This window comes from Gossypium hirsutum, chromosome D06, assembly GCF_007990345.1.
Source record: "Gossypium hirsutum isolate 1008001.06 chromosome D06, Gossypium_hirsutum_v2.1, whole genome shotgun sequence".
Taxonomy (NCBI): Eukaryota; Viridiplantae; Streptophyta; class Magnoliopsida; order Malvales; family Malvaceae; genus Gossypium; species Gossypium hirsutum.
This window is the reverse complement of record NC_053442.1, coordinates 42,976,400-42,985,904: the sequence shown is the minus strand read 5'-3', so window position 1 is coordinate 42,985,904 and position 9,505 is coordinate 42,976,400. Positions and strand designations below refer to the sequence as shown.

General features: G+C 31.3%; 1 protein-coding gene across 1 annotated transcript; it reads left to right on the top strand.

Moving 5' to 3' along the window:
- Window positions 1–2,282: 2,282 nt before the first annotated feature.
- LOC107902072 (uncharacterized) lies at window positions 2,283–7,995 on the top strand. Its single transcript, XM_016828338.2, has 11 exons — window positions 2,283–2,324; window positions 2,472–2,527; window positions 2,792–2,850; window positions 2,996–3,070; window positions 3,563–3,616; window positions 3,843–3,920; window positions 4,017–4,069; window positions 4,205–4,275; window positions 5,097–5,191; window positions 6,198–6,638; window positions 7,925–7,995. Exons 5-11 carry the CDS (start codon window positions 3,563–3,565, stop codon window positions 7,925–7,927), a joined length of 795 nt encoding a protein of 264 aa, XP_016683827.1. The 5' UTR covers window positions 2,283–2,324; window positions 2,472–2,527; window positions 2,792–2,850; window positions 2,996–3,070; the 3' UTR covers window positions 7,928–7,995.
- Window positions 7,996–9,505: the final 1,510 nt, after the last annotated feature.

The following is a 9,505-nucleotide window of genomic DNA, read 5'->3' as shown; positions in this document are numbered from 1 at the left end:
CCAAGCCTTATAGCTATCACCGTTTGTTCATTTCATAGCCATATATGAACTTATGGTCCTTCACTTTCTCGTCATATGAATTTATCAATTATTACTTGCTTCTCGCGAGTACCTGAATTGATCCGTATCATTTCATATTCTCGTATCATCATATTTTTTCCTATTAAACCATTGTAATATATTAAATATTCAATATCTTGTAAAGATTCGCTAATCTATCCCATATACTTTCACACAAATTAATTCACAATTCACAAGTCTTATCATTTTAAAGCTTATAAGACACATGTTACTACAGCAAAACAGGCTTTTAGCGGTATTTTTAGCGGTGTTTGGACAAAACGCCGCTAAAATATAGCATTTGCGGCATATTTATAAAAACGCTGCTAAAAATAGAGCATTAGTGGCGCTTTTTGAAAAATACCGCTAAAAATAGAGCATTAGCGGCGTTTTCCAAGAAGCGCCGCAAAAAACCTAAGCCCTTCTGAGCTTTCGAGGCTTTAGCGGCGTTTTTAAAAAAGCGTTGCTAATGCTCAAGGCTTTAACTGTGTTTTTAAAAAAGCATCGCTAATGCTCGGGGCTTTAGCGGCGTTTTTCAGAAAGCACTGCTAATGCTCGGGATTTTAGCGGTGTTTTTAGGAAAGCGCCGCTAATGCTCTATTTTTAGCGGCGTTTGCCAATAAGCGCAGCTAATGCTCGTGAGCTTTAGCGGCGTTTTTGAAAAAGCGCCGCAAAAGCCATTTTGTCTGTTTAATTGGTTTATTTATATTAATTAAAATTCAATTTATTTTTAATTGAATATTTAAAATCTTCAGAAAAAATAATGACACGTAGAAATAATTTGAAATAAAAAAACATAAAAAATATTTGTTAAAAATGAAAAAATTAAAATACTATTATTTAAAATAATTTTAAAGTTTTTTGCGTACATTACTGATTTTTTTAATTTATATATTAAATAATTTCTTATATAATCGTAAAAGAAATAATATTAATTTTAAAATATTAAATTAATTATCACTATAGTTTAGGGTTTTTGGTTTAGGGTATATGGTTTAGAATTTAAGGTTTAGGTGTTACCATTTTAAGGTTTATGCATGGATTATGGGTTTATGGTTTATGGTTTAAATGCTAGGTTTAAGGTTTAGAGGTTATATGTTAAGGGTTTATAGCTTTAGGGTTTTAGGGTTTAAGTCTATAGTTTAGGGTTTAGATTAACCAGTATTTTTTAATTTTAAAATACTGAATTAATTATCATTATAGTTTAGGGTTTATGGTTTAAGGTATATGGTTTATGGTTTAAAGTTTAGGAGTTACTATCTTAAGGTTTATGGATTATGGATTATGGGTTTAGGGATTATGGTTTATGGTTTATAGTTTATGGTTTAAGGGTTGAGGTTTAAGGTTTAGGGGTTAAGGGTTTATGCTTTATGATTTAGGGTTTAGGAGTTAGGGGTTAAAGGTTTAGGGTTTAGATTAATTAGTATTTTTAATTTATATATTAAATAATTTCTTATATAATTGTAAAAGAGATAATTTTAATTTTAATATATTAACATTAAGATTATAGTTTAAATTATTTAAGAGATAATAAATAAACTTTATATATATATTAAATAGTTTAGGATTTAAGGTTTACTTGAGATTTGTTAAATGATGAAATTTTATACAATCAATTAGTGCTTTTATATTTAAAAATATTTAATCTAAACCATTTGATATATTTAAATATTAGATTTTAAAAAAACATTGATAAATCAATAAAAAAAAGTAACATATTGATATGGATAGGTAACATCTATTTTGGATAGAACCAAATTATAACAAATAAAAATGAAATACAAAAACTAAAATCATTCCATATCGAACATCTAGCAAAATAATAGTAATTATATTTTAGTTAGAAAAAAATATCTCTAATAAAATGGAGATTAGATCGGAAAAAAATAATTTAAAATCATGATTAACGTCTCAATCTTTAATAGAAATTTGATATGTGAGAGATTGATTGCTTACATTGGATAATTCTAACTTAATAATTAATTACAATCATTTTATCATTTATTTTCTTATTAAAATATAAAATATTTATTTTCAGAGTATTTGGTTTTTTTATTTTATAAAAAATCAATTTATAAAAAATAGTAATAATAAATATTTTATAAAATTCCTTCATTAATAATTTTTAGCAGATAAAATAAAAAAATTTTAGTAAAAAAAAATAGCATCTTTTTGTTCAAAATAAAATAATTTATAATCATTTTATTTTTATGACGCTTCATCCCAAAATTTCCGCCTGAGACCCTAAATTTCCGCCTGAAACCGTAAATTTTTTCCCTTAAAATTGGTATCCTCAAAACACGCTTTTAAGTATCTCTATCTGCCACCACCGTCTATCTTATCTTTCTTTCTTTTTTTTCTTTCTTTTTTTTTTTTAATTTTAACACCTAACATACATGTTTCATTACCAGCATTATTTGTTTCTCATGTGACTCTGAAGCCTCCTTCTTTCCTTCAACATACCAAGGTAAAGTTTTCTCAACTTCTTCTCAATCATTTATTTCCATCTACTTGCCTTTCTGTTTTAATTCTTCATGACTTTGGAATTTCTTGCATAAATTACTATGAAGAGAATAACGCTGATGTAAATATATGTACGTATATAGTTCTGGAATCACTTTAAGCAAGCTGATTGATGGCTTATAATCATAAAAAAAAACCCTATTCTTCTGGCTCCAATTCGCCTCCAATTCACCTTCTGTTTGTTGATTGAATTTTTGTAAGTTATTAGGTTTGGACGTGGGTGCTAAGGAGAAGCAAGGAAATCCTAAAGTTGATGATGTATTCAAGGTTCCAAAAGAAAAAGGAAATCCTTTTTCTTTAAGGATTCTTTCTGTTTCTTTTGACTGTTTGCTTTTCTGAAGTGTGTGCATTTCATTACTAAATGAATCCACTGCTGTTAATGATTAAAAGTTTTCACGTTTTCTAAATTTAGGTTCCTATCAAGACCTTGTTGATAGATGGAAACTGTAGAGTGGAGGGTCGAGGTTTGAAGACCCAACATGGACATGTGAGTTGTGTCTCCTTGTGTATATTTGTATGTATGTAATGGTAATGACAGTGCAAAATGTTGTTGTCGTAGCTGAGAGCTGAGACTGTTGACCACCATATATAAATAGATATAAAATATATATGTATTTGCTTGTGTATATATAAGCATATCGTCAAGTCAAAACTAACTAGCCATTCTCTTGTCAATGATTACTATTGTGTGTTCTATTCTTGTGATCCAATGACTTGGGAGTGTCCTTATTCACCAATTTAATGTTTATATTTTATTTCATACATTTACTGCTTCCTTCCAGTTTCCTTTTCTTTCTTTCGTCAAGAGACTGTGCAGGCCCTCCCTTATTGTATTAGTTTATGATTGACTGTCCATGTAATCCTGATTACACACTGTAATATTCAAGTAGCACTTATCCTCTGGTACACAGTGAAATGTATTCCTTTAGATAGAACTGTCATTTATGTTTCATTTTAATTTATGGTCTATGTTTTGCAGATGGTTTATGTCTTGTCAGTTTACAACAAGAAAGAGAAGTACAACAGAATCACGGTTTGTACTTTTTGTTCTAGCTGTAGGGATTTTAGAATTTTGATTCTTGCAGTGAGGACAATTAAATTGTTTTCATCCCATACCCCTTTTTGTTATATACTCACTCATGAGAATTGTACTTATTGTTGTTACTGTGTGCATCATTGTCAATGAATGCCTATTTTCTTTATGATGTCTGATGAATTTTCCATGACTTATATTGGAATTTTGTTTTCTCAAAATATAGAGGATACCACTTGATTTTCGGCAAGGAGACAAGTTCCGTGAAGCTGCAATTAGTTATATTAATTCTCTTCTAACGAAGGTATATATGCAAATGATGTATAAATTTTTATGGTGCAGGTTTTACTGGTTATATTTTCTGGGGTGAAATAATGATATATTTTCTCTGTGCTCCCAGGGGGTTCCATCTTTATTCTCAGATCTTTCTCCTTTGTATGATCACCCTGGCAAGTTACGTTTGCTTGCATGCATTTATTCTGAACATAGAATCAAGTTTCTAAACATGAATTCTCCTTAACTGCTTGCAACTGGTTCAGAGCTTGATTTAATTAGGATTGATTTCCTGTCCTATTTGCACTTATACAGGCAGACATGTTGGAGCAACTTATTCTTGAGTTGGAGCATTCAATTAGGATTAATGGGAGATATCCTGATAGGTACTATATGCTTTCAACCCTTGATATGGTATATCAAGTCCTAAATCAAATAAACATTTAGATTTGTCTACCCCTAGAGGTAATGTATACTGCCAGCCCTTGCGTGATATTGTAGTAAGCCTTGACAGCGTCAAAATATTTAGATATTTGGTGGTTTTGAGTGCATATTCATCTTTTACCGCTTATTGTCTATTCAAGTAGCATTTATGTGTTATTTCTTAAATGAGTACATAATGATTATTCCTTATGGTTGTCTGTAAAGTTTCTGTATGTTCTTGTTTTGTCTGCTAATACACAAGCATGCATTTATGCTGAGTTATTTCTGCTTATTTGTTTGCTCCTTCTCTGTCCTGCACTCAGTATAAAACCTACCCGGCAGGTTTTATGGGTATGTGGGACTTGCCATTGTGAATCAATTAAAGTACTTGTATTTTTATTCATATTATAAAGTCATATAAAGTAGGCTCTAGTATCTCAGATCTCTGCATGTCTTAGTAAAAGCCATTGTTGCTCTTCCTCTGCATTTTTCTTGAAATACCTGTATTGATGCATATATCCGGGCATGGGTTTGGGGATAAGACCTCCCAAATACATGTAAAATTTGGAAATATTGAACATACTTGTGTCAGAGGCATACTTGTACCTAACACTCACATTTGAGTCTGACTAAGTAGCTAAAAGTATTTTGCACTGGTCCAGTGTTCACTATTTTATCCTAGGTTTTGAAATTCATGGGTTATTACTGGTACCATGTACTTCACTCACTGAATCTTTTGGCTGAAATTCATGGCTCTTAACTGTCCCTTGTTTCTTACTACCAGATGTGTCAATTCCCAAGACAAATGAGGACTTCCGTCTCCTTTATGACACTAAAGGTTGTTTTTGCCTTCATGCCATCACTGGTGATGAGACTAAGGTTTTTATTGATGGGACATTAGTTTGTTATGTTTCATGTTACTGTTTGATATTCATTATCTACTTTTACCCTGTTGTTGTCTTATAATGATTTGACATAATTGCACATGTGCAATTAATTTAGTTAGATTTCCCCATACTGATCTACTTTTACCCTTTTTTTCTAAGATACGCTGATTTTGCATTATTTTCACGTGCTTATTTCTGCTCTTGTTCTGACTGATGTAAGATTGAATTAGTTTAAATGTGTTTTCTGCTAATGGGAATTGTTTAGCACTCTTCAGTCTAAACTATTGTAATTTATATTTATTGTGGATATATTGCCATGTCTATGTTTTTGAATTTGATGAATTACTGGTATGCACGACGTGTTTGCTTTACTAGACTTTAAATGGTGGAATTTCTTTGTTTTTGGATACAAATGCTATGCAGTAGCTAATATTTGGATGAAATGATACACAGTTTTGAGATTTCTTTTGAATTCAAAATTGCCCAAGCTGCATTTAAGTGATTGCATATGTGAAAGTGTGCCTTTTTCTTGTCCATATGTCACATGTCAGGCTTTAAGTTTATGAAACCTGAGGATTAGTATATAATAGATATATCAACTTTCAATCCCAGCTGAGAACTTCCTTTTTAACAACCATGTTTTTGTTACCTAAGTTTTTCACCATTCATCCATCTTTCTCATATATTCATGCTAGGTTGGAAACTAGAGGAGGTTAACCTTTTATTTCTTTGTAGAAGGATAATACTTGCTATAAAATGGTTAAGACTGAAAGTAACATCATTCGTATGTTTTTTGAAAATATTTTAATATTTTATGAAAGTAAAATATTAAAAGTATGCCGATGATGGAATTAGCTCTTATAAATCACTTCTGGACTGTTGTGTGATCATGTCTTGATGATTGATGTTAATATATATACGGTTTTGCTCTATGAAAATCCTTTTGTTTTCACATGTTGCCATGCTAAACTAGCAGCACTCTTATCTTAATTTTGCAGTCACTACTCAGAGGTAGGTTCTTGCTTGAAAGGCCTGTTAAAGAGGAGAGACCACCTTCAGTGGTAGTGGGTGAATTAAATCAATTAACAGCCCGTTTGGTTGGATGTAATGGGAATACCATTACAGCCCGATTCAGTGGGCCCTACCTATTCCGACGTTTGGTTGGACGTAATGCCCTATTATGGGCTGATTACATTACGCCCCTATTCGTCATATTTGATGGTTTCCATTCCGGATGGAAAGGTCAGTTTGGTTGCGTTTTAGGTTGTACCGAATCCTTCTTCCCTGTTTTACCCTCCCAACCCGAAAGCCACCTCCACCTCCACCCTCTCCCTCCTGATTTCTTCCGGCCTCATCATTTTCGAGCAAGAACTAGGGCTCTGTCTAGGTTATTGATCTCCACATTCCGACAAGGTTGCGTTGATCTCCATCCTTTCTGGGTATGTTTTGAATTCCTTTTTTGTTTGAAACTTGTAAAAAACAATGTTTGCTTTTCATGGAAATTACCAACTGCATTGGTTTCTTGATTGATTTTCATGGAAATTGAATGGTATTTCTCTGTTTCTCTGTGCTAATTATATTTGCTCGAATGTGAAATCCAAATCCTGTCGACAAATATTTCCAAATCTTGAAAAATTAGAAAGGCTCATTACAAGCTGTTACATAAGGATCTTCGGCGCCATTGCATGCAAACAATGGTAGCTAATTTTGTATAATCCTCCTCTTCTTTTAATTGAAACCCAAATAAAAGGAATTTCATTTTTGTGTTAAGCAGGAAAAAAAAAGTAGAGGCAAGCAAAAAAGCTGCATCCTTCTCCGCACGCCTCAGAATTTTGTATTTTATTTATTTATTTTTTCTCTGCGCTTTCTCAGCAACCAAACACATCCTTACACAATTATTTTACTCTTTTGAATGAGTATACACACTTGGCTTCTTTGAAGATTTTAACTTAAAGAAGAGAAAATTTGGCTTTTTCCAGCATTTTCATCTGCTGCTTCTGCACTAGTCTTAATTATTTGGACTCTCGAGCTGTTCTACGGTTTTGAGATCAATCGAAGCTTTCAATACTCACTTGGATTTTGAAGTAGTTCCTTTTTTTTTTTTAAAATATTTTATTCAGGCAAGTATAGAAAGTTTTGGTATATCTGCTTCTTTTTCTTTTTTCCTCTTTCTGGTTTGCTATTTTTTTCTTGCTTGGATCGTTTCAGATTTGCAAGATTTTGTGGTTCTTAGGCTTGACACTTGTTTGTGTTCTGAGAAAATAGAAAAATATGGAAAGAAAAGTATCTAATTCTAGCAATTCTTTAGAACTGCTCATTAAAAAAAATTAGATTATTTAAATTATTATTGTATTTCTAAGCAACCAAGTGGAAAGCTCCCTTTATAAACAGGATAGTGGAAGTTAAACGAAGCTTGAAGATTTCAAGGAACTTTTAAGTTAATATCAAATCGGTTTAAATTTGCTGAAGGCTTGTATGAAGTTGTGATGTTTTCCACCTGTTTAATGTATCGTATGTTCTAGTTGTGCTAGTTTAGGCTTTAATCATCTTTCTTCTTTGAACTTGTTAATGTTGACGGAGGATTGAAGAGCATTTGGGTCTGTATCTTAAACAATGTTGCCGTTTTAATAATGTATAATTTTTTCAGCCTATTTCAATTTCATTTAGGTATATTATATATGTACAGTTTTGTCGACCATAATAGACTTGTGTTCTTCAAATGCAGTGAGTAGATATCAATCCCAAGTATCTCCAAATAAACCCTCAAGAAAAGCTTTCCAATTCAATCAAGGTAAATTGGAAATCCTTAAATGATGATGCTCTTTATTTACCTTCTGGATTTGCATATTAGGAATCCAATGTTTCTCTGTTTTGTTGCTCCTCATTTTGTTCCGTATGCTTCAAATTATGGTGCTCATTTGGCTCCTCATTTTGTTTACCTTCTGGATTTTGTTGCTTAATGATGGTGCTCATTTTGTTCCTCATTCAATGATTGAAATTGTATTGTTGTTTATTAATTCAGAGAATATTTACATGGTGTATTGTACTATTTCTAGATAATTTGGCACCTTTTTTTGCCTGTTAGTATCTTTTGTGGTACCCTATTTTTAGAAAAGAACCCAACAGCAGAAACATATAAAAAAACCTCAAAAAAAGAAAAAAAAAAGAAAAAGAAGGGATCGAAAAAGAAAGAAGTAGGCAGGAAAGACCAAATCTGAAAAGTGACAGATAAGGGCCGCTAGTTAAGGAAGAAGGGAAAGAAAGGAATATGGTGTGTTGTTTTGAGTTTTGACATTACCCATGGCTGTATCCATGTACTTTTTTACTCCCAATTTATTTTGGTTAAACTACATCATTAGTTGTTCAAGTATGTGTAAGTTTTTTATTTAATCAATGCCTGTTAGTCTCTTTTATGGTACCCTATTCTATTGAATAGCCTTGTTTTTATACACATCTGTGTTGTTGAAGTTACTCTTTGTTGCAATGTACTGCGTATAGAGTTTAGATTCCCTTAAATCCAATGTACATATAACTTTCAACCTAGACAATGACTCTTTAGATTATGCCACAAAAAATCCTACCCTAAACTTAATGGAAGATGACGAGATTTTGACGAGGCATTCAACCAGAGTCTCCTCATAAATGGCTGCCATGCACATATAGCCACTAATTTGGCCATGTGAAGTAATAGAAACTAGCGAAAGTGATCTCCCTTTTTTTGACTGTTAAACACAATTTGCCTACCTGTCTGCATCTAAAATGAAAATGAAACCAGACCTGTTTCTTTTCTAATTATATCTCATTTTTTATTTTGCAGAAATTTTGAGCATTTTTAATATTTGTTTACTTTTTTTAGGAATGTTTTTCTATTATTATAGCATGTTTATTTTTATTTTAAAAATAGGAATTTGTTGTATTTTTTTAAACATAGGAAACTTTTATTATTTTATTAGTAATTTATTTTTTAATTTATTCTAAATTGTTGAAATATTTTAATTTTTTAATATTACATAATTTTTCCCTTTTTTTCTTAAATTTGACAAATGGGTATTATATATTAATTGTTAACATTATTTTAATTGTATTTGTTTCTTACCTTTAAACAATACAAATATTAAATTGCTTTATTTATTTTGAGAGATAAGTATTAATACTAAATAAATAAATAAAAAGATGGACACTGAATTTACAGTGAATTAATTTGAAAGCAGACGATAATTGTGGACTGTGCACCATGTTAGGCTGATTAGAAAGTGTTAATGGTGAAGTACATTGATGAGGACGGTAGATTACCTTTGCTAATTAA